The sequence below is a fragment of the Perissodus microlepis genome, chromosome 1 (assembly GCF_051167445.1).
Source record: "Perissodus microlepis isolate ML-2025 ecotype Zambia chromosome 1, ASM5116744v1, whole genome shotgun sequence".
NCBI lineage: Eukaryota > Metazoa > Chordata > Actinopteri > Cichliformes > Cichlidae > Perissodus > Perissodus microlepis.
Window position 1 is genome coordinate 23427333 of NC_140461.1, and position 26655 is coordinate 23453987.

Here is a 26655-nt window from a genome sequence, read left to right on the forward strand (position 1 = left end):
CCCAATATCAGCAGATGAGGAAAGCAGGGTGGAGTAGATCATCACACTTAAAACGTAATGCAGTAGGATAATGTTATAACATGTTACTGAACAATTCATAAATGATCCCACACTGACCATATATCTCTTGAAGTAGTTTTTTAACTATTACAATTTTAATCTTAATTATTGTTTTGTTGAGTTAAATAAAGTTTGATAATACTTCCACCTGTCCCCTTTATTCTTCTTTGGCTCTGACCTCTGAGAAGGAGAGTACTAATTTTTCCAGACTTCAGCGAGGTAGAGAGCAGATTTGTGTTGGTGTTGCGCTGGACTTTCCTAAGAGCTGTTATTTCATAGGTGGTTGAATTTGATAAGGGCCTTACACTGCTGTCAGCTCCTCATTGACAGCTTGATAACTATTGTCTGCTCTCTTCCTGTTTTGTCACCTCCATTTCTCTTCTTTTTAAATTCACCATCCAACCTCTCTCACACACTCGCTCTCTTTCTCTTTTTGCTCTATCCTGTCATTCTTTGCGCCTATGCTGTTGTTCTTTCCCTTCTAACTTTTCTCCTTCATTTTACGAGACCTTTTTTTTTCCACCACTCTGCCCTATCTAGTGGTTCTGTTGGACACCACAACGGTACTGGGAGAACTGGACTGGAAGACTTATCCTGTCAATGGGGTGAGTGACCCTGGTATTTCTTGAATTAAGGCTATTAACTGTTTAAGGTTTTTACTGATCGAAAAAACTTCTGATATCCCCCCCCCCCCCCTTTTTTTTTTTTTTACATGGTAGACCAATGATGGCTACAATTTGAACCTCTCTTGTCCAAAATCGAATACTTGAGCCACAGCAGACTAGATTTTATTGCATTTGAGTCAAATGAAGACAGGAGACAAGATCTTGTGTCTTATTAAAAAAAATCCTGTGGGCATCAGGCGGCGTGTTTTATACGGCAGCCTTCCTGACAGCAGTTAGAGCAATGTGACATCCACTGAAGAATGATTTGGTGACTTGTGGGAGCACAAGGGAGCACAAAACACAGCACAGCAGGGGTTAAGAACATATGCTAAGTTTGCCCCTAGAGGAAGGTTGACTCAGAGGCAACAAGTGGATGCTGGGTTTGGAGGTGGACAGCAAGTGACAGCGTAGCTCGCAGGTCAGCCGTGTGGCAGATGTCATGCTGCAAAGGAGCGTACAGTACACTACCTATATGAGAAGGGTGTACTGGACATACACACACACACAGCTACAACATTAAAACCACTGACAGGTGAAGTGTACAACACTGATAATCTAATTAAAGTGCGATATTGTGCTGCAAACCATGGCTCTGACATTTATGCGGATGAACCCATCACACTAAAACCACCGGACTAGAGCTTTGTTAGTCCCCCAACGACATTAGATGAGAGCATGGGTAGGAGCAGTAAGAATGTAACTGAATACATTTACTTAAGTACTTGTTTAATGTACATGCTCTTTAAAAAAAAAAAAACATTCACATGTTATGCTTCCTTTTGCTTTTGTTGTTGTTGTTTTTTTAAGATTAATTGCATAGTTATAGATCAAGCTACCTACCAATCGGCAATTAAAATCATCAACAGCTGCAACATTAAGGAGATGTTCACTCTTTAACGTATTTAATCAAAAAAGCCCCAATCCACAACTATAGGATAGTTATAGTTAAACAATTAAATTAACTTAACTGAGTGTGCAATTGTCGGTCTAAAAAAAATGGGGCCACTCTTAATCCCGACAATATGATTTCCAGACTTCTGAAGGCTGTCTAACCATTATTAGTAGTAATGATAATACTAATAATAAATATTATGTGTGAATTTTGCTGCTGGTACGGAAAAATCAACACACTTTAAAGAAAATCAGTAGACATGGGAGCTTGTTTGCATCAGCATTATGGTTGATGCAAACACAGCAGCCGTTTCTGTAGGCAGCTTTTCACAACTTGCTGTGCTCGTTTTACACGTCTGAGCTGGTTTGGAGAAAGCAGAATGTGTGTACCAGTTTTCTCAAAAAGAAACAGGGATACTGTTACGCACAGAAATCTGATCCATCCTCAGGATTTCTGATTACTGTGTGGGTGTGCACATCTGCGACTTAAGTGATACAGGAATATCATTACATCGCATTCATATGCTTCTATTCAAAGAAGCTTCCACAGGGAAAAAGCAGTTTCACTCAAAACAGGAAATGTAACCCTTTAATCAGATAACTCAAAGTACCTTCAGTGCATTTAAAGAAATAAACTTAGTGAAGTTCGGTCTATATATTATTGAACGCAGGCATAATTTAAAAGTTTAAAGTGCAGACTCTCAGCTTCAGTTTGAGGGGCTAAAGAATTACAGCCATTATTAAACAGCTCCCCTATTTTCAGCTTTTGTCTTTTTGGAAAGTCTGATCTGGCTTTTCTGCTAGGGAGAGCAGTCATTAGTTTGGTGAACTTTCTATATTTTCTTTATGACAGACTTGAAAAATGGCGTACATACCATTGAAAAGATCCTGTGATCATCACTGTTTTTTTCTGTGGCTGTCTTTTTATGTTGCTCTGATCACCCATATTTTTTTCCCCTCAAAATATGCTAAATTGCTAATTTGGCCACTCCAAATTGTTCTGCTTTCTCTCTCTAATGGATTTGTGTTGTTCCTGCAGTCTAAATAGGGACAGTTTTACTTGCACTGAGGTCTCCTCTGACCACATGTTGATTAACAGAAACACCTCTCAGAACAACTAAACACACTTTGAATCATCTACAGACCTCTTAACGGCTTAATTTATGCTCAAATAATGAAGGAAGAGTCAGCACCTGTCTGAGAAACAGCTTTTGAGTCAGCTATCCAATTACACTGCCTATAAAAAAAGAGAGACTGCATATAAAAATAGCTTTATTTCCCCAACTCTTAATGCAGTTAGCAACACAACAAATACATTTAAGTTAGAGCTAAAATGCGAAACGTGTTTCAGCATCAAAAAAATATAAGGACCCTATAATTTCCCTATAGCTGTTTAGATGTCTTGTACAACATAACTTAAGAGTAGGTGCATCGTGAGCCAGTCCATCAAGAAATAAGTACAGGTCTGAAAAGTAGACGTCCATTCTCAAATACATGGTCAATGAGCAGCTCTCCTCTGACCCACTTCCACTTTGTACCAAACTCTCTGGATTTATCAAATAAATGAAAAGACAGCTGCTAAAGACTAAATACTCAAGTATTACACTATTAAAGCTTCATATATAACATTATTATTTATACCTCGTAACTATGAGTAAGTAAACATGTAGAAGTCCACTCTTCCTTTGATTTAATTTATTTATGCAATTAGATATTACGGTAATTAGGTACACCTGCTGCTCAAATGGTTTAAGCAAATATCTAATCAGCCAATCACATCGCGTTCATTAAAATTTAGGCATGTAGCGATAGTCAAGATGACGTGCTGAAGTTCAAACTGAGCATCACAATGGGGAAGAAAGGTTTAAGTGACTTTGTACATGGCATGGTTGCTGGTGCTAGACAGGCTGTCTGAGTATTTCAGAAACTGCTAATCACCTGGGATTTCCCCACACAACCATCTCCAGGGTTTACAGAGAATGGTCAGAAAAAGAGAAAATATTCAGTGAGCAGCAGTTTTCTGGCTCAGAGGTCAGAGGAGAAGCAAGACTGCTTCAAGTTGATAGGAAGGTAACAGTAACTAGAATAACCAATTGTTATATGCAGAATACCATCTCTGTTCTCTGCACAATAAAATAAACCTTAAAGAAGATGGGCTACACCAGCAGAAGACCATTTTTGGAGCCACATTCAGGTAGTTGTGTCAGAATTTGGCTTAAACATCACAAAAGCATGGAGCCACTCTGCCTTGTATCATACAATTCAGGCTGATGGCGATGTTGTAAAGCTGTGGAGGATATTTACTTGGCACACTTAGGGTCCCTTAGCACCAACTGAGCATTGTTTAAATGCCACAGGCTGCCTGAGTATTGTTTATCATTTTTCTAATAGTGGCTTCCAGCAGGATAAAACACCATGTCACAAAGCTCTAATCATCTCAGACTGGTTTTTATGAACATGACAATGAGTTCACTGCGTTCCACAGTCACCAGATCTCAATCCAGCAGAGCAGACTGGAAAATGGTAGAATGAAAGATTTGCACCATGGATGTGTTGCTGACAAATCTGCAGCAACTGTGTGATGCTGTCATGTCAACATGGACAAAAATCTCTGAGGGATGATTCCAGCACCTTGTTGAATCTGTGTCGTGAAGAATTAAAGCAGTTCTAAAGGGCAAAAGGGGATCTTACCCAATAACAGTTTGGCATATCCACTGAAGTGTCCAGGGAGTGTGAGCACTGCATTGTTCACGTTTGTTATGTGTATCTAATTCTCTCACGTATGTCGATTATTAAACCACATTTATCTAATATAAAATAATACATTTGAATTTAGTAAAATAGCACTTTGAAGCTGAGACCATTTGTGAAATGCTGAAGATGCGATTAACCAACTTCCTGAAGCCCAGAGATCTTAATTTAACAGAGTCTGGTTTTCTCGGCTTTTGTTGTTTATAGAACATATGCGACAACATTTATATGCAATGAATACAGATTCAAACAACCCATTAAAATATCTAGAGATTAAACTAATTTAATTGCAGTATATGATTCTTTTAGGTCTGAGCCTGAAGGAGAAGCGCTGCTGTAGATTTCATTCTTACAAATATTTCATTGGGGACTGAGTAACCATCAGCAGCAACAATAATTTTTTCATGACTTCGTGTCTAATTCGAGACACAAAGTGGTTGTGGGGTGGGGGCTGTTTGTGCTTTCAGGCTATTATTAAAAGTGTAATAAATCCTTTGGAGCAAAACCAATAAATAGCAGTAAAAGGCTGAGATATTTTCAGGGCCAAATACCAATATTGAAAAAGCTTCTCCTCCCTTGCACACAGCCTAAACAGCGTTTTTGCTATGGGGACCAGCAATGCCATTAATTGGTTGAACAAAAACACAGCAAAACTCCACCACCTAGATTCATATCAAATCAATAATTCATCAAAACTACAGAGATTTAATGACATTTTCATAACACCACTCTCTCCCTTCCCTTTAGTCTGACAATGACAAATTGCCTTGTTTTAATCAAAACCTCAAATCTCTTAGCCAGGTTGAGTGCCACCTCCGTTGTTTTTAATACAATGCTATCTGTCTGTGCAGTGTTGTTAGGTGTGCGCATGTGTGCACGTGTCATTTATCTTAATGTTTCAGCACCTATGAACATGAACTATTTATTCTCTGATTTTCACCTTAGGGGGAACTCCAGATTAACTTTTATTTCTGAGTTTGTGCACTAATTACATAAATTCCTGTTGATGTGTGACTAAAACATGGGTGGTTTTCCAAAAATAAAAACATTGCATGTGATAACCAAAAACTGCTGCCCCATCTTGACAATCATTAAATTAACCTTCCTTGTTAACAGCTAAGGAATACCAGCTAACCTGCTCCTTTATTTGGAGAGAATATGATGGCAGTCATCACAGCTGCCAATACCAAAATATCCTTGGAAGTGAGCTGAAGTGAAAATGGCCAAAAGTGACTCATTATTTGCACTGGCAAAAAAAAAAAGAAAGAAAAATCCTCGGGGGCATTTAGATGCTTGAGTTCAAGATACAAACCCAGCCAGAAGTTTAAATCAGTTCTGTACTTTCTTCCATGGTGAAGCCATTGCCTATGCTGGCTAAAGCTGGCATAACTGCAGGCTATGTATTATTTTTGGTTTTCATATTTGGTTAAAATCGGCTTCTTTGGATTTTTTATGATTTCATTTTTTTGTTATACTTTTTTTTTTTTTTTTTTTTTTAATAATTTACACTGTTTCTGCTAACTTTCCTTTGTCACTACATTCTGAGGCTCCCTGTCTGTCTTTAAGTTACTTTTTGTTTTATTTATTTGTGTAGTTTTTTGTTGGTTTTTTTACACTTCCTCTCCTTGTCTTATTCCCACCTCTAATTTCCTAATAGTTCCTGCCTAATAGTTCCCATATGCAGTCTTATGTCTCTCTTATCAGGTAGTTTCACAATTTGCTTCCCACTTGTCTGCCCTCGAGTTTCTCAAATTCTTCCACTACCTTTAATCTTTTTTGTCTTTCTGTTCTTTTATAAACTTTTTTTCGTTGTACCCAATTGGCTTCTTCTCTGCAGTGACTCAAATAGTTGTCCTTTATTTATTCATTATTTAGTATCCTTCTTCTGTCTTTTTAACTTTGAAACAGATATACAGAAATATTGTGGAAAAAATGAAGGAATAAATACTCACCCTAGTGGAGGCATTTCAAACACCTTTTTTGTAAAGAAAAAACAAAAGCCTACACTTTAGATACATTTTCAGTTTGTTTCTGTATTATTCTTAGTGTAGCTGTCATGGAGGAGGACCCAAATGTGGAATATTAAGGCAACAGGATAAACTGAAAAGATGCCTTTATTTAAACTGACAGAAAAGTCCAAAAACCCAACTAAAAACATCACAACATAAAAGACTCAGCAAAAACATACAGAAGTAAAATAAGACACTGTAAGAAGAACTGAGAGAAAAACACCTCTATATATACACAAGAGAGCAATTAGAAGAAGTGAACACAGCTGGGGGGAAATGAAACACAGGTGAAGAGAATCTAGGTAACGAGACAAGGAGGAAATAAAGTTCAACAAAGCACAAGAGACAAAGGAGTACCAAAATAAAGCAGGAAGTAACAAATGGGGGTGGGGGGCAAAGACTTAACAAGGGTACTGGGGGGATACACTAGACTGAAACACAAAGAATTAAATGTAAATCAATACTGAAGATGTAGACAGAACCAAGAATTCAAAAGTAACAAGAACTAAAGAATAAAACCCCAAAGGAACTGTAAACTTTATAAAACTCAAAACACAGGGACCCATGACTATGACAGAATTCTGACTAAAAGTCTGGTAAGGTGGCCAAAGATCAATAAACTTGTTCTTATCATAAAGAAAAGATGTTTAGAGCATCTGAAATACTGCTATAAATTGCATTCACATTATTACCCCTCTACAGCACAGTGTTGCCCTGGGAAAAGAGATTTTAAAGACTCGTGCTCAGTACATATGAACTTAAACTATGCCAAGAGTGTTTGAAAAAGCATCAAATTTCAGTGCAGTTGAAGTTGTGGGAGTCACTATCGAGCATCATTTGATGGTGGGGCATCCTTTTCTGACGCATGGTCACATGACCACATGGTTTGACAAGAACGTAAGAATATTTTGTAATTGACCTGCAAATAAAAAATACTGTAAATAAGTAACCGTATGAAATTTTTCTCAGGTTTTATGAAGGTTTCTGATTTTGCATTTTCGTTGCCTCAGGGCAATATGGTGCGATGAGGGATATTTCCTGTGGGAGAATGTCATGTACTTGTGCACATTTCACATGTTGCTGGAACAATTCAGTTCAATTCTGTTCTATTCTAATTTAATTATATAGCGCCGAATCACAAAAAGATCAGATGGCATTTTGAGATTTACATTGGGAAGCTTCCAGGTGTAGACGCAAGTGAAAACATGGTCCCAAATCCCAAATTGTCTGTAAAAATCCAAAAAAGAAAACAAGAAGAGAGGGCGAACCAATGGTGGTATATCTCGAAAGTATAAGAAGAAGAAGAAGAAGAAGCAGGCCCACAGCTCCCATTTCAAATCAAGATCTCCTCTTGGACAAAGCATCACTCTGGCCAACAAAATATGACAACCCAATCGGTCGGGGCAGATGGCCGCCCCTCCCTGACCCTGGTTCTGCTGGAAGTTTCTTCCTGTCAAAAGGGAGTTTTTCCTTACCTCTTCACCACATGCTTTCTCACTTGGGGCCATCTGATTCTTGGGGTTTTCTCTTTATTTTTTTAGGGTCTTTACCTTACAACATAAAGCACCTTGAGGCAATAAAGTTTGTGATTTTGCACTATATAAGTAAAATGGAGTCAAACAAGGGAAGATGTAGGGTACCTGGGTGCACAGATACACCAAAGTGTTTTTCAGATCTTTGTTTCATAATCTTTTGAGATGTTTGGAAGTTTTTCTGATGGTTTTATTGCTCTTGCACAGTTGAGTTATGATACATGAGTTAATTATTTTCTCTATTATTATGTTTTGTTTTGTTTTTTACTATTGTTGCACAACATTGCCTCTAGGTAACTAAAAATATCTTGGAGAAGGGGTGTCTGAAATATACATTTTTTTGTTTTGGCAATAAAATGGCCCAAAGTGAGTCAATAATTGATGTTGAATCATTTTCAGCATGTACCATCAAATTGTGTGCAGAATAGGGCTTTAGGTATATATCCTAGGACTGCAGAGGCTATTTGAGTACAGTGAGCTCATTGTCATGTTCAAGAAACCAGTTTGAGGTGATTTGAACTTTGTGATATGGAAGCAGCCATCAGAAGATGGACACACTGGATCTGATGATCATAAAGAGACGGTTGTCAGTTGGTACTGAGGGGTTCAAAGTGTGCCAAGAAAATATCCCACACACCATTACCCCAACAACAGTCTGAACTGTTGATATAAGGCAAGATAGATCTCTTCTTGCATATTGTTTATGCTAAATTCTAACCTTACCTTCCAAATGTTGCAGCAGAAATCAATACCTATCAGACCAGGCAACGTTTTTCCAATCTTCTGTTGTCTAAGTTTGTGAACTGCCCATACTAATTGCAGTGTCAGGTTTCTGTGTACTGCTGTAGCAAATCTGCTTTAAGATTTGACATGTTGTTCATTCAGAGATGCTTTTCTGTATACCTTGGTTGTAACATTTGGTTATCTGAGTTACCGTGGCAAAGACCTGCCACCAGTAGGTCAACCATTACTCAAACCAGTCCATCTGGCACCAACAACCATGTTCAAAGTCACTTAAATCACATTTCTTCCTCACCCTGATGTTTGATTTAAACCTCAGACACTGAGTTGCTGCTATTTGGTTCACTGATTAGATACTTGTATTAATGAGAAGCTGGAACGGTTTTACCCAAGGAAGTGGTAAAACTTCCTTGTTTGTTGTTCGTTTCTTCAGTGATTCAAGAGGTTTTGTCAGCATTAACTTCTTGTTCCACTGCTTTTATGACTTTGTACTCTCTGTTTTCTCACAAAGTGTGCCATCACTGACTTAAATAATTACATAAGTCATACGTTGGCAAGGAAAGGTCCAGATCTACTCCTAATTGAGGACATTAAATAGAAATAAATCTGCAACTAATGTTTAATTTTCCAGCTTAATTAAGTGCTTAACGACTTAGTTGGCTCTAAAAAAATATATACTTTAGATTGAGTATTAATGCTGCCAAAGGTGAGGTTCACTTCACCATTTGTAAAAAAGAAAACTTTCTTCTCATGCATGTAAGCCTGGTCTTTGTCCAGCCATCAGCTGATTTGAAAGATGATGTTTGTATCTGCAAGGCAAAAGTTCCATCTGTAGCAAGCTGTCAAATTTCTGTCAAGAGCTCAGTACATAAACTGCTGGAAGCAAAAAAAGAAAGAAAAAAAGAAAAAAAAACCAACATAGCAAGTTTTCCATTCTGAACATCTCTGCAAAATAAAATTGTTTTTCAGCTACTTCTCAAGCAGTTGCAGAGAGAGCTAAAGTGTGTCGTAATGCAGCGGTCCCCAACCTTTTTGGCGCCACGGACCGGTTTATGCCCGACAATATTTTCACGGACCGACCTTTAAGGTGTCGCGGATAAATACAACAAAATAAAACTAGTACCGGTACCGAAAAAAGGAGATTTATTCATAACACACGTGAAAAGACCCAGGAAACCCGAGTTAACGATAAAAACAATAGCAAAATGACGCTGAAAACCGATAAAAACCCTGAAAACCATACATTTCACACCTGAGCCTCAACTCTCGCGGCCCGGTACCAAACGACTCACGGACCGGTACCGGTCCGAGGCCCCGGGGTTGGGGACCGCTGTCGTAATGCATCATTGGTGTGTCAAAGCAGGAAGCGAACACTACTTAACCGAAAAAATAGGAATAGTTTGTCAGGCATCGTCCGGACAGGCTTTGGAAAAGATATATTGGGATATACACCAAGCCCCAGCCTCACCCACTGATTCATGTTGTGCACAGCAGCTCTCACAAAAACAGCTCCCAGCAGTTGGAACCCCTGGGGTGGTGCTAGTAGGTGCCTGAGACTGCATCTAACAGCAGCACATCCTGTGGGTATTTTGGATGGTGGGGTGGAGACTCCATTGTTCAGATATGGGGAGTGTGGAGGCTGGATAGAATTCTCACTTGCTGATGTTCCTTAGGCCATTCCTGAATACCATCCTGCTGGGCAGGCCAAAACCGTCGGTGAGTAACATGGAAATGGGTAGTATGCTGAGTTTGCAGTAATTTTTAGGTTGTACAAGTTAAGGTAACATCAACATGAATGCTATTACCCAGGGTTTCCTGGCTATTCACTTCACATGCCTTTGGTTTTATTGTGGCTGATCCGTGTACATGCACAAACTGTGCAGCTAAACTGACCTGCGGAGCTGTCCTCACTGAGGTGTCCTCATTCAGATAAAGTATCATCAATAAAATGTTGTGTTCAAACACCTGCACCGACAACATCCAAGTTGAACTGCTTGTTTTCTCTTTAAAAAAACATATCATCATTTAAAAACTGGATCTTTATGTGATGATATTATGAATCACTCAGGTAATCTTTGTCTAAATCTTTTTCACAGCACTGCATATGTTTATATTTGTTAATTTTAAGAGAATTGATAGCAAGAACATTTTAAAACATTATGAGCTGTTCAGCTGCACAGTCCCGATAAACATTATTAATTCCTATGGATGTAATTGAGCAGAACTATTTCTAAAGGTACATCAACCACAACCCCAAAACTCTTGAATACATTGATATGGCCACCATACTAAATTCATGTAAACTGAGCAGGTGCTATGTGCCTGTCTGTCTCAAGCCTGAACAGGTACTGCGATTCTTGCTATAAATAGTGATGAAGTATTACATGGTGTTTTCCATCCTCCTCTGTCCTTCTGATAACTATCTGTATGCAGATTGAAGGCGCTGGAGTTGGAGAAGGTGTATCTGGAGGACTAAAAGTCAGCCACATGTGTAATAGTTGCAGGTCTTTTAGCATCAAGCTCGATGTGATGACAATAAATGTGATTTCAGTTGTATTTCATATTAAGCGAGAGCATTTTTAATGAAATCAAATGCCGTAGCCCCAAACTAAGTATCAGTATTTCATTGTATGGTCCGCCTCACTACTAAGCCAGCAGCAAGCATTTTTATGAGGCAATTGTCGTATTGCTCCCTCACACTGCAACATTACTATGAGTTTGGTACATTAATTAGATCTACACTTTGTACATAAAACCTACTTTCTGCATGCCACAGTCTGCTAAGCTTTGGACTAATAGGCAGAGCGATTAGTAGGTGCATATCTGATTGCCTCGGAGAGCGTGGGTTGCAGCTCATCTTTCAAACTCAGGGTTTGCATTTTTGTTTTCCCTGCACTGAACCATGCCACATCCCAAGGGTGCATTTTAGAACACTGAGGCACACAGAGTGACAAATCACCATTTTCTCTCGTTTGTATGCATAATGGAACTCCAATTACTTAATGCTGATCTTATGCAAACCAGAAAGTCTGCTTCTTGTAATAAGATACTCAGTTTCTGTTTTAAGCTTTGTAAGGAGGGCAATGTAATGAGGATATACAGAGCACCGTATATGGTGAAGAAACTTCCCCGACTTTGTCTTTACGTCTGCTCAAAATCTTTTAAGTGACTGATTCAATGGCATGTGGCATAAGTCCTGCAGAGGACTTGCAACTGGATGCAGTCGAAGCATTACTGGAAATGTGTGAATTTTGGATTTTTCCTGAGTAATCACATATTTTTTTAATTTTGTTGGTCATATTCATGCAAACGTAACAAACAGGGTATGTCTGTGAATCATTAAACATATTAATATTACCTCAGAGTCCCCTTATAAAATTACAAGCACAACATATTTGGGAGGCCAGAGGTCCAAATGAAAGAGGGAGTGAATATGATTGATTAATCGTTTGGCCCATGAGTGTCACATAGAGCTTATTTAGATGGCTTAATTAATAGAAGATTAATTGCTTCTGCACACTCCAGTCAAGGTTAAAGTGTTGTTTAATTATTTATATTTGAGAACACTTAATCTGTGACTTTCCTGTGTGTGTGGATATGTGTGAGTGTGTTTTAAAATGTATGCATATCAAATTCTCAACACAGGAGCACTGCATATTATTTCTTTTTTCTTTTTGAACACCCATTTTGTGGATGTCACAGATACAGTTTTACATAATGGCGAAGTGTGAAATCAATAACCAGCCACAGAGTGTTTTCAGTGTAGACACTTGGGCTTTCTCACGATCTCCACGCTCTGGTCTGTGACTTGGAAATAATAGTGTGCAACCATGGAGGAAGCTTCAGCCCCGCCACCCTTTGAAGAAGAGGCAGAGGAGGCTTCCAGAGTGAGGCTTATTGGATAGTGACTCCCTTGCAGTCAAAATCTGTGTAGAAGTGCTGTCCAAATTCAGGGATTTCTGCAAAGCCTGTATTTCCAATCCAGAACCATTGTATCTGGCCAACATGAAATGCCCTATTTTGTAGAATTCTTCAACTCTCGCATATACAGGGAGTGCAGAATTATTAGGCAAGTTGTATTTTTGAGGAATAATTTTATTATTGAACAACAACCATGTTCTCAATGAACCCACAAAACTCATTAATATCAAAGCTGAATGTTTTTGGAAGTAGTTTTTAGTTTGTTTTTAGTTTTAGCTATTTTAGGGGGATATCTGTGTGTGCAGGTGACTATTACTGTGCATAATTATTAGGCAACTTAACAAAAAACAAATATATACCCATTTCAATGATTTATTTTTACCTATGAAACAAATATAACATCTCCACATTCACAAATATACATTTCTGACATTCAAAAACAAAACAAAAACAAATCAGCGACCAATATAGCCACCTTTCTTTGCAAGGACACTCAAAAGCCTGCCATCCCAGGATTCTGTCAGTGTTTTGATCTGTTCACCATCAACATTGCGTGCAGCAGCAACCACAGCCTCCCAGACACTGTTCAGAGAGGTGTACTGTTTTCCCTCCTTGTAAATCTCACATTTGATGATGGACCACAGGTTCTCAATGGGGTTCAGATCAGGTGAACAAGGAGGCCATGTCATTAGTTTTTCTTCTTTTATACCCTTTCTTGCCAGCCACGCTGTGGAGTACTTGGACGCGTGTGATGGAGCATTGTCCTGCATGAAAATCATGTTTTTCTTGAAGGATGCAGACTTCTTCCTGTACCACTGCTTGAAGAAGGTGTCTTCCAGAAACTGGCAGTAGGACTGGGAGTTGAGCTTGACTCCATCCTCAACCCGAAAAGGCCCCACAAGCTCATCTTTGATGATACCAGCCCAAACCAGTACTCCACCTTGCTGGCGTCTGAGTCAGACTGGAGCTCTCTGCCCTTTACCAATCCAGCCACGGGCCCATCCATCTGGCCCATCAAGACTCACTCTCATTTCATCAGTCCATAAAACCTTAGAAAAATCAGTCTTGAGATATTTCTTGGCCCAGTCTTGACGTTTCAGCTTGTGTGTCTTGTTCAGTGGTGGTCGTCTTTCAGCCTTTCTTACCTTGGCCATGTCTCTGAGTATTGCACACCTTGTGCTTTTGGGCACTCCAGTGATGTTGCAGCTCTGAAATATGGCCAAACTGGTGGCAAGTGGCATCTTGGCAACTGCACGCTTGACTTTTCTCAGTTCATGGGCAGTTATTTTGCGCCTTGGTTTTTCCACACGCTTCTTGCGACCCTGTTGACTATTTTGAATGAAACGCTTGATTGTTCGATGATCACGCTTCAGAAGCTTTGCAATTTTGAGACTGCTGCATCCCTCTGCAAGATATCTCACTATTTTTGACTTTTCTGAGCCTGTCAAGTCCTTCTTTTGACCCATTTTGCCAAAGGAAAGGACGTTGCCTAATAATTATGCACACCTGATATACGGTGTTGATGTCATTAGACCACACCCCTTCTCATTACAGCGATGCACATCACCTAATATGCTTAATTGGTAGTAGGCTTTCGAGCCTATACAGCTTGGAGTAAGACAACATGCATGCAGAGGATGGTGTGGACAAAATACTCATTTGCCTAATAATTCTGCACTCCCTGTATATGCATTTTCTCTTATCTAGGAGATACAGTAAAGTCCCCACTATTCCATAAGGCATGCATAAAGCCACTTGTTTTTGCCTCCCTTCTGATAGGACCCACAGTAAGGTATTGTTGTCAGGAGACACTGGTCACTGTTGAGAAATTTAAAAAAATCTAAACCTTTCATGATATGACAGTATTTATTAACAGAAAGTCTTTAATACAGTGCTAAGATGAGGCTTGTCAAACGCTTCACCTTTGTATTGGTTTTTGTCTGTGCCATGAATACATTTTATGAAACAGACAAGTGTAAAAGATAGAGACAGAAAGAAGACAGAGATAATGTTCAACAGTGCAGATCTGAAATGCAGTGCAGTGCAAAAGTTTCCAGGGTTCTTAGGGTTCTGATGTTTGTATGGAGGAGTTCGGGAGAGGGCTACAACACTGAATGTGTACAATGTGCCAGTGGTTTTGGGGATGTTGTCAAAAATGATGGAATTATGAATGAGGAAATGTACCATCAGATTTTGATTTACCGTCTAGAAAAAGGTTTGTCTGCCAATGACAGACAATCAAAACAAACTGCCAAAGCAGCAAAAGAAACTGAGGACTATTCTCCCGAGAGCCCAGACCTCAACATCATTGAAGGAAAACAGAACAAAGGGCAAAATCCAAATAAAGAGCGTTGAATGTCCTTCAAGAAGCCTGGAAAACTATTCCAAATAACTGCACCTATTTTCCATTTGCTTGCAAAATATCTAGACCAGGGGTCAGCAACCTTTTACACCCAAAGAGCCACTTGGACCCGGTTTCCACGCAAAAGAAAACACTGGGAGCCGCAAATACTTTTTGAAATCTAAAATGAAGATAACACTGTATATATTGTTTTTTTTACCTTTATGCTTTGTGTGAACAACTAAAGTAAGTAAGTAAAGTTTATTTATTAAGCGCTTTTCACAGACAGGCAGTCACAAAGCGCTGTACACAAATATTAAAATAAACAATACAATCAATAGACATTATACACAATGTAAAAGATCAAATGTAAAGAATGTAAAGAATATAAAATACGTAGATCAACAAAAGGCTTGTTTGAACAGAAAAGTTTTTAACTGCTTTTTAAAAGAATCCACAGAGCAACTAAGGTGTGTTGCTTATGAAATCCATGAAGTGCTACAGAGAAAATTACATTTTATTTATGTAATTAACACATTTTGAACTCTTAAAGAAATATAACAAAAGGAAAGACACCCAGCTGAACTAAAATGATCCAGCAAACAAAAACTGTTGTGAGCCGCCACCCTTATATCGCCTTTGGGCTTTTGGAGCCTTGACCTGACTTTTAAAAAATAATTGGAAAAAAAGCACTATGCTGCTAAAAAAAATAGATATTTGCAAAATTCTGCCTAAATATGTATTTTACCTGGTTAATGTGTGTGGCGGGGCGTGGTCTGCAGCGCCGCTGCAGGGGAGTCGGACGCACCTGAGCGGCACCCGCAATCACGCCTCGCCGCCTTAACGTCTGTGCCATTTATGCTGTTGTGTTGGTATGTGTCGGGCTGTGAGCTGAAAAGCTACAGCCGGCTGTATGCGTACAGCAACCGTGTGTGAAAAGTGGTCAATAAAGAGATGCTGAAAAGCATGTTCATGGAAACATCGTCCGGTCTGCCGTGATATGTTTACAATAAGACTTCTGCTCCTGAACCTCTGCACACAGCGTCTGCAAATCGGGGCTGTACGAAGTCACTTTCATCTTTACGCAGGACTGTAAGCTGTCGTCTGTGAGGCGTGAGCGGTGTTTGTCTTTAACATAGTTCACGGTGGAGAATAGCTGCTGACATAATGTGGATCCGAAGATCCATAACTGGCCTACCTGGGTTTGAAAGTCTCGATAAACGCACAGCGTTTTGGCGGGTACACCGGCTTCCGCGAGTGTGACGCTTATTTTAAGCGATGAAAAAATAATAAGGTATAATTTTATTTTTATATTTCAAAATCACAATAATCTTCCAATTTAGAACTACAAGTTAAAAAAGAACTAAACACAAATAAAATACACTTCAGCTAAATACTTCTAATTTTTTTCCCAAACCACCCAGAGCCGCAGTATAAGGACAAAAGAGCCGCATGCTGCTCCGGAGCCGCAGGTTGCCGACCCCTGATCTAGACTATAAGAAGTAGCTACAGTACGGTACTTCTGTTACACAGTTACACATTATATTATTAGCTATACTTTTGAGTCAATCTCAGATAAATTTGGTTATGAAAATTTACAACTGATTGAATTGATGAAAATGCTATTAAGTTTGGTTTCTGTAACACTGCAGTGACATCAAGGCGCTTGGTATTTTGAGGTAGAGACCCTACAATAATACAGAGAAAGCCCCAACAATCAAATAACCTCCTATGAGCAAGCAATTGGCGACAGTGGGAAGGGGAAAAAAATTTAACAGGAAGAGACCTTCAGCAGAACTAGGCTCAGGGAAAGGCCGAGCGGTTTGGGGTGAGGGGAGAGAGACGGGGGGGAATGGAAGCATGTGCTATATACGCATGTGGAGACTGAAAAACCCGAGTGAAGAAGAAATACTGAGTGCATCATAGGAAGTTCCCAGCAGCCTAGGCCTATTGCAACATAACTAAGGGAGGATTTGGGGTACCTGATCAGTCCTAACTACATGCTTAATCAAAAAGGAAAGTTTTAAGTCTAATCTTAACAGTAAAGAAGGTGTTTGTCTCCTGAATCTGGAATCTAGAAGCTAGATCTAGAAACTAGAAACTGGTTCCACAGAAAAGGGGGCGTGAAAGCTGAAGACTGCCTCCCATTCTACTTTTAAAACTTCTAGGAACCACAAGTAAACCAGCAGTCTGAGAGCCAACTGCATCTTTGGGGTGATACAGTGCTATGAGGTCTTTAAGATAAGGTGGGGCTTGATTATTTAAGACATTGTATGTGAGGAATTTAGGAAAGAGGAACAGGAACAAACACCACCCATCTCTGTAAGCAATGCAGACTCTGCACCCGGTTGATCTTTTCTAAGTTCAGTAATCCAACATTCAGAAGCAGGTCTGAACTAAAGAGCAGCTTTATTGCTTAGTTTACAGGTCATAAAGCAATTTACTGTAAAGCAGGAACTCAGGAATGCTAAATCGGGTGACAGGGAAAACTCCAAACAGACGGCTCACACAATCAGAGGGGATAAGACGACAACAACGGGGACAAAGAATTAAGGAAACTGAGGACTTAAATACACACAAGGAAGTCAGGGAGATTAAACACACCAGGGAACACAGATGATCCAAGTCTGACTAATGACACAAGGGAAGAAAAACTGAACACGATGCACACCGCATAAGTGACTATCACAATAAAACAGGAAATCGCTAACACTGATTCACAGTGATATGACAGAGGCAAGAGAGAGCAAGAGACAGCGAAAGAGACACGGAAACATAGGGACAAGACAGAGACAGACTAGATATGAAAGGGAACTGACTCAACTAAACAAGGAGCAGAGAACTAAGCAAACTCAGAAGCATAAGGAAATACCTATCTTAAACCTCAGTCCAGAAATAACTAATAGTCTCAGGAAAACACAAATTACTGTCATGGTTGCAGACCCAGGATCATGACAATTTGACCTTTTGACTTTTAGTCACAGAAAATAAATTATTTTCTTTTAGCGGAGTCATTTACAGAATGTCTTATCACCATTCATACAATAGAAATAATGATTTACATGCTGTAAGTTTCAGACTCAAGTCAAAGCACTGCCATGTCTTCAGTGTGTCTCATGTTCTTGAGTTATAACTACATGTCCAGCTGTGCATCTGGCACAATCACAGCTGCCCATGTAATGCCACAGGAGTTGTGAGAAAGAGGATCTGTCAATAAATGTTAGGGCTTTTGAAGCTCTGATCATCACACCGTTAAAGCGGAGCAGACAAATGAGAGCCTGGCTGATGCAACAGCTTGAAAACTTTGGTGAGAGAATTTGTGTCTCTTAAATGTCTTGTTTCTATACAGATTAAGTTTCACTACAAGCAATGAAGGCTTATATACATTATACAAAGCAGCTCAGAAACTAGATCATTCATGAGTGCATTTATTATAATATCCTAATATAATCTCCATTTTAGCACATTTGATGCTAATATGTTGCTATACCAATATAGTCCATACCCATATCCATATCAGCTAATCCTCACTAATCCACAAATTACTGATGGTTTACAGTTTTTCTGATTTTGTAAAACACTAAATCCCCTCAAAACCAAATGCTCAGTGTCCTTAACCAATTTATTAAATCACTCAAAGCCTTAAACAATTTATAGTTAACAAGTTATTGACTAATTTCCCCCCAAAAAAACATCTGTAAAACACATTTAACAGTGATGTATTGCACGTATGATGCGTGATGGTAACCACAAGTGGCAATGGTAAGTCCTGATAAAAGTTAAAAGTTAAAAGTTATGGATGCCAGCTATGGATGGAAACAAATCTGAGAGGTGGGGGAGGTGAGGCAGTGGATGAGGAAAAAAGCAAGGCCAGTAATTTCAGAGGAAATTTAAATAGCCGTGACAGACCAGGTCCTAGTTGGTGGAATGACAACGAGGGAATCGGGACAAAGACTACAATCCAATCTCAGCAGATGCTCTGTGGCCACCATTATCAGGAAATACAGAGAAGATAACAGGTCCTTTAAAACAAGGCAGCGAAATACAGAAACACAGAGGTGCTAAAGACAGTTTCAGTTTTGAAGGCACCAACAAGTGTCAGCCTTTTATCTTTCAAACATGTCCTCAGCTCAGCATGGTGCACAAGAAGGAAGTGTAGGGCACTCTCTTTGAGGAGGATGACAGCAAAGTCTGCCCTGTGTCCTGGCTTTGACCTGATGCTGACCTTATCAAATAAATTGCATGTTGCCTTTGATTTTACAGTTAAATTTAGAGTCTGTAATGTCCTGTCATGTCTCAGTGTGACTGATAAAATCCAAAGACGATTGTGTCATGAATGTGTTTGTGTTTTATTTTGACTGTGTGTGTGGTATAAACAAATTGTTTTGCTTTAGGGTATCTTTTAGCTCACCGGGTTAAGCAAGCGACCCATACGACATGAGGCTAATGCAGCAGCGCGGGTTCAAGTCTGCCCTGGGCCATTTGCTGCATGTCTTCCCTCTGCTCTCACTTTCCTGTCATCTCTCCCCTCAGTTTCTGTCATAATAAAGGTGGAAAAGTACTAAAAATATGAAAGAAAGATTTTATTTGGCTTTGAGTATGAATAAAACAGGTTTAACGAGATTCTTTTGATTACCCAGAACAGACAGGTCTTATGAATGTAGCTTGAACACTTTGTTTTATGTATACACCAGAATATTAATTTTCTAACAAAAATACTAGTTTTATTTTGCAAATGATAGAGTTAAAGTGTCGTGACACATTGCACATAATAACTTTATCCTTTTTTTGTTTTAATCAGTGGGATGCTATCACAGAGATGGATGAACAGAACAGACCTATACACACCTTCCAGGTTTGCCATGTAATGGAGCCAAACCAGAACAACTGGCTGCGGTCTGGGTGGATCCAGCGACAAGCTGCACAGAGGGTCAGGACTACATCACAAAACTTGTGCAAAGACACACACTTGAATAGAAATCTTTGTTTGTGGTTGTGTCACACTCCCTGGAGGAAGTTCAGTCTTCTGTATAACCTACCGGGAAATACAGACAAATAGCTATAAAAACCTGACACTTTGCTTGGGAGAAGGACCGATTTCTATTACAGTCAACACAGAGTCTATTGTAACAAAGATATAGCAAGATGTCTTCTGTGCACATTGGCTGGTGGGAAACACAACTATGTTGCTGCACCAAGTTTCACATTTACCTCTTTTTGTAGACTGAGAATTGCCCACGTACAGACTGTTAAATCAATGCACTCGCTCGAGGGGACTGAGCCGTCTGGCATCGTGACTTGAAATAGTGGCTTCTTGATAGAAGAACGATCTGTCCACTGAGCTTCAGGGGAGGAGTAATGATTAGCCAATCAGTGCCATGGGCAAGACTAACGCCATTGTCAAGCTGTTTAAAGGCATTGTGTGCCACCACAGCGGCCTGCGCTCACTCGGCTTCTCCACCCTTGAGGCACGGCTACTGCACAACAAACGGAGAAAAATGCTGAACTGTTCTTACTTTGCTCGGTGTCGCTCATAAAAACAAGTTTGTTAGCATGGCTGTGCATCAGTATTAACTTAAAAATTATGCAAGATTTTAGTGGATATGTTGATCTAAAAAATACTTAGAGAGTAATAAAAATAGTCAAATGAAGCACAATTTGAAAGTATAAAGCAATAATCTTCGTGTTTCTTATGGGGAAGGGGATTTTTTTTTCGTATGTGCTAATAGAGTCCTATTATGTTTGCATTTTTGCTTGTACAATATCCCCTTAAAGTGTGTCCTCTCTTCTTCCCAAAACCATTTAAATTTTGTCTGTAGAAGATAAAATGAGTTTGAAGAGAGCTTGTGAAATGGGCTTCGTTTTGTTAAATAAAGGGCTAAACATAAACACACTTGTATGAAATTATTGATGGTTATTATACTGACGTAATTGTTTAATCTATGTTTTACCTCAGGTATATGTGGAGCTGCGTTTTACACTGAGAGACTGCAACTCCATCCCTTGGGTTTCTGGTACTTGTAAGGAAACCTTCAATCTCTTTTACCTGCAGACAGACGGGCCGCTCCCCGACAGCACACGCTTTCGGCCTACTGACTATGCTAAGGTTGTCATGTTTTTATTCTTGCCATGTGACAGAACTGTCATTGTGTGACTTTACGTGAGTAAAGTGTGTGTTTGGTTTAAGGTGGACACCATAGCAGCGGATGAAAGCTTTACACAGACCGATCTTGGAGATCGTGTCCTTCGACTTAACACCGAGGTCAGGGAAGTGGGCCCCATCACACAGAAGGGATTCTACCTGGCCTTCCAAGATGTGGGAGCTTGTATTGCTCTTGTGTCTGTAAAGGTCAGTGAACAGGGTTGCATGACTCAGTCTCGCATAGACTGGGCATAAACTCAGTATTACTTCTTTAACCTGAACACTGTGTTTTCCTCTTTCACATAAGGTCTTCTACAAACGGTGCCCCTCAACTTTAAGAAACTTGGCCGCGTTTCCTGAAACAGTGCCACAAATGGACTCATCCTCTTTGGTGGAAGTGAGAGGTTCGTGTGTGGAGAACGCAGAAGAGAGGGACACGCCCAAATTGTACTGTGGTGCTGATGGAGACTGGCTGGTACCACTGGGCCGCTGTGTCTGTAGTATTGGCCATGAGGAAATGGACGGCTACTGCCAAGGTGAGAAGCAGCTCGAGATGTATCTCTGAGTGTGTGTGTGCGTTTGTGTGTGTTCCTGTCTGCACTCATTTTAGAGAAGTACGGTATGCTAACAGTGTGCTAAAAAAGCAAAGAGAAGAGAAGAGGAGAGGAGAGGAGAGGAGAGGAGAGGAGAGGATGCGTCATGCTCACAGATCTCCAGGGCCTCCCAGTCATCTGCAGGAGTTTGACTTTACAGGACTGATATTCCCTCCTCTCGTTCTAAGATCCTGCATCCTTGTCTGATCCTTTCCATCCCCATTTCTCTTCATCCCTTTTCAGCCCCGCCTCCCCCTCATCATCGTCTCGTCTCTCTTGTCCACTTTGTTTACTCTTCGCTTCACTCCCCATTCTTTCTCTCTTCTTTTATTTCACCATTTCAACTCACACTCTCACTTTCCTTCGTTGCCATCCTTTTCTGCTACGTGATCACAAACAATTCAAATAGGAAGGGATTGTGTGTATCACTTCATAGTTTTCGGAATCATTACTTTGGCTCTCATGAGATCCCTCTCTGGACTCTGTCAATTATGTGGCTGAAATGGGAAAGTAATTTCTTGTAAAATGAAACCGTTTGTGGATTTCTGGTATTTAGGTCTGATTTTTTGCCCTTTGATACATAAAAATGTACAGAAGCTTCTTGTTAGTATGCTTCATTTCCAATTAGTCCAATCAAAATAACCTAAATGTGATCCACTGAACAGATTACAAAGGACTTAAAGAAACTGTTTACTTGTTTCAGATGGTCTTTGGCCTGCTTTCTCAATTAGACACTGATGGAGGGCTAGCTGGCTAATTGCCTTCATTTGTTAGTTTCACAGCTAATTTAGCTCACACCTAGTTTTTTCTAAACCTTTCTTCAACCTTCCCTTTCATTACAAGACTCAGACTTACTTGTAATTATGGCAGGAGCTAAATTGAGCCGCAGCGCATGATTACAATTGAAGAGCACTCCGTGTTCCTTACTATATTTTATAGACTTACAGCTGATTGGGGTGAAATTCATGTAGTAACCCTGTGGTGATGTAGTTACTCAGAGCATTACAGAGAGAACTCCAGCAGTCATTAGTACAGCTGATATGTAGGATAGGCTCTAATATCGCCTTTATTTGCTCCTCGGGTGTAATTTTTTTTCTTTTTATCTTCTTCTCTTTTATCTTCCTTTTATTTATCTTTTCTCTCTCGCTCGCTCTCAATCATCTCAAGTTAAACAACACAGAAGCCTGTCAAGAGAGATTCCCGATGAGACGCCAGCTTAGGAGCAGCACTCTCATGGTGTCCCTTTTATATGTTCTCCATCTCTGCCCTCCTTTTTCATCCCCTCTGGCTGTCAGTAGTTGCTTCTCTCAAATGTACTCAACCCACTTGGCAGTTGAAAAAGATGTCTGTTTTAGCGTGTTTTATCACAATGTCTGATCCTCACTCTAATAAACCTAAACTGACAAATGCTGTTTACAAATTTAACAAATCAAATTAACTATCCAGAGATATGAAAGAACTGTGAAAGAAGAATAGTGATGAAACGCACTCACCAGCCACTTTAATAGGTATACCTACTCAATTACTTCTTAATGCGAATATCTAATCAGCCAATCACTTGACAGCAAGTCAGTGCGTTAAGGCATGTAGACATGGCCAAGGCGACCTGCTGAAGTTCAAACCAAACACCAGAATGAAGAAGAAAGGTGATTTAAGGAACTTTGAACCTGGTTGCTGGTTCCAGACGGGCATTTGTGTACATCAGAATTTGCAGATCTGCTGGGATTTTTCCACAAACAGTCTTGAGGGTTTACAGGAAAGGGTTTCAAAAAGAGAAAATATCTAATGAGCAGCAGTTCTTTAGGCTGGGATGTTGAGGGATAATGGCCAGACTGCTTTGAGCTGATAGGAGTGCAACAGTAACTCAAATGACCACTTGTTAAAATCAAGGTAAGCAGAAGAGCAACTTGTTGAACCTTGAAGCAGATGGGCTCCAGCTGCAGAAGGTCTCACCAGGTGCCACTCTGGTGAACTAAGAACAGGAAACTGAGGCTACAGTTCATGCAGGTGCACCAAAATTAGACAGTAGAAGACTGGAGAAACCACACCTGGTCTCATGAGTTTTGATTTCTGCTGCAACAGTTGGAGAGCTAAATACATCAAATATCATAGATCCATGAATGCATGGATGTATCCTGTCTTGTATCCTGCCCATCTGAGCATAGTTTAAACACCACAGTCAATCGGACAGTGTCCATCCCTTTATGACCACAGTGTACCCATCTTCTGATAGCTGACTCCAGAAGGATTATGTGCCATGTCACACAGAACAAATGCATGTTATTGAGTTGACTCAGTAACATGCATTGGCCTCCACAGTTACCAGATCTAAATTTAATAGAACACATTTGGGATATGGTATAAAGAGAGATTTGCATCTGCCAAATCTGCAGCAACTGTGTGATGCTATCATGTTACTATAGACACTGATCTCTGAGGACTGTTTCCAGTACCTTGTTGAATCTGTGCTGTGAAGAACTAGTTCTGAAGGCAAAACGTTGCAACCATGGACTAGCAAGCTGTAACTAATGAAGTGTTTTTCCTGTGATTTCTTTAGCAGCAACATCAGCTTTAGCATGCACGGCTGCATGCACATAATACTTAAGCAACAACCATGGTGACGTTAAGGTTAATTAATGCGAGTGCAGATGAAGGCTATGATGCAGTCACTGAATTCTCATATGTGGTACATCCTGCAATCAAAAGCATCGTAGGCATAAGAAAAAAGCTTCAACATATAACAACAACATCTTAAAAATTAATTAAATGATTAATAAAATAACTAATTAAATTTCAGTTGTTAATAACTTTTGTGGGCTGTAACTGTGGAATATTTCAAAATTTAACTTCAATTAGTAAAATCAATTAGTAAAATATTTGATCAGGTTTTTTTGTGATCAGCTAATCGAGTAAGTACTACCTCTATAAATCAAACAAAAAGAAAGAGGCAGGCTGAGCATTTACCAAAAGCAGTACCCTCCTGTGTGTTGTCTTTGCTTCGACTGGGCCTTTTCCCATCTCTGCAGCGGATGCATGAACATGAAACGAATATTGATCTTATTATCAGATTGTCTGAAGGAAAACAAGTGCATTTCCCAAAATGGGTGTTCCTCTTAGACTCACGCATCTACTGTATGGTCCCTAGTGAAGGAAACCAGTGTTGTTTTTTTCTTTGCTGCGGTTGTTGCTGTGGTCAGAAATGTCAGGTTATTTCTATCAGGGATGGTCTACTGTGGAAATCTGAAACAGCAAGAGCGTCAGCGAACTTACCGTTAGGGTTTAAAGTGGTGATGAGTAGAAACAACGCATAATGGCATGATAATTAATGATTTATGACCAATCACCCCTCCAACCCCCCCATCAATAATTTCCATAGGTCCGTCAGAGCATATGCAGTAATGAAGATGTGCACTTTGCTTGGAGTTGCAGGAAGTTTAGGCATGAACTTGCGATGACTTCTGCTTTCTCCTCGTTTTCATTTTGGAACACTGCTTCAAAGGGTACTGTGATCAAAGCTGTCTGAGAGGCAGCATGGGGAAAGAGCAAAAGAGGGAGAGAGAGGGGGAGAGAGAGAGAGAGAGCGAGGGCGAGAGATAGAGAGAGAGAGAGAGAATAGGGAAAGCCCCAGCCTCCCAAATATAAGCAGAGCGCTGCACTAACACGTCCATCTTTCCCTCCCAGCTGCCTAAACAAAGGCATCAGCGCTTATCAAAAGCTTCTTTCCACCCCAATAGCATTCTGCCAGACTGTTCTGACATCTCAATCGAGTGTTTTATTATTCTATTCCTTTCATTCGTTGTCAGCCACAAGAGGATTACTCAGAGATAGGCTGGTTATATCATGACCTAGATAAGGCAACATCATAGTGCTAATGCTATTTGTTCCACATCCTTTCGTCACAGCAGCATATTCATAAAGAGGCAGTGAATTGTGGGTGAAGCTAATAGAGATGTCTTTTCAGATTTCATGTGAATCAGAGTCGATATGCAGACGAAACCAGAAACCCACCAGTAGGATAAGTGATTAGTCTCAGAAGCTGAGAAATGAAAATATTATGGTTTCAGCAAAATCTTAATTTTCTTAAAAATGCATTGCATTTTTAAATTAAACTCCACCTAATCCAGCACAGTTTTCCTCTTTTTGAATAAAGTTAATGGTAAAAATGCAAATGAAGCAATTTAGGAGCAACATGCTGAAGTTGCTTAGTCTCTATTTTTGTTGCTTTCTGTCTTTTGCCCCTTACCCTGACCATGCCACAGAGCTACAGGCTTTGACAGTAGGTTGCTCACTGATGACTTCCAGCTTGAAGTTGTGACCTTTAAATTTGAGTAAAATGGAATAGGAAATGAGGAATCGATACATCTCTTAGGTGTGTCTGAGTGTTTGTGCCCCTCTTCTGTCCATTAAGGACTGTGTTTACTCTGGCCTGTAACGCAGCGCAGACGAGAGCATCACTCATTCTCTGTGAACTTCCTATCTGCATATCAAAGCTGAGAGTCCAGGGTAAACATACTCTTCAGCTCCATCTGTTTCTGACAACGTAAAGCCAAGAGAAAACTTCCAACCCCACACATCCAAACAACTCAAAATCTCTTGGTTGGTACGTCATTACATTCCTGCAAGTGTGCAGATGTTGCACTTCACCAAGCTACAGTAGGTTACCTGCTGAAACTTCAACAGTTGATGTGTTTTGAATAACTGTGGATAGCTTCTCTTATTAATATTTTATGGAACGAATCAAGATGTATAATTCATTGTAGCAATGAAACCACAGAGAGCTATCACCTAATGGTTGAATTTCACCTTATCTTAAATTTGTATGTCAGCAGCTTCCAGCTCAATGTTTGGTTTTACTTACTGTCCTTATTAGCAGTAATTTCAGCAGGCCAGCAGCAAAACGAATGGCACTTTAGGATCCTCAGCTATCATCTGATGATAGCCTGTGGGGACAGCGGCCATTATTTTGGGAATTTCTGTGGAGCCAGTTGTCAAGGTTTCACCCAAAGGAC

General features: G+C 39.8%; 1 protein-coding gene across 3 annotated transcripts in view; it reads left to right on the forward strand.

The window, feature by feature from the left end:
* epha6 (eph receptor A6) overlaps nucleotides 1-26655 on the forward strand; it is a 75530-nt gene that overhangs the window by 14256 nt on the left and 34619 nt on the right. For all 3 annotated transcript variants that reach the window (XM_084936356.1, XM_084936364.1, XM_084936370.1), the window contains 5 exons: nucleotides 601-665; nucleotides 19713-19841; nucleotides 20868-21017; nucleotides 21099-21260; nucleotides 21361-21589. In XM_084936356.1, coding sequence (XP_084792482.1) covers nucleotides 601-665; nucleotides 19713-19841; nucleotides 20868-21017; nucleotides 21099-21260; nucleotides 21361-21589 — 735 coding nt within the window. The remainder of the gene's footprint in view (nucleotides 1-600; nucleotides 666-19712; nucleotides 19842-20867; nucleotides 21018-21098; nucleotides 21261-21360; nucleotides 21590-26655) is intronic.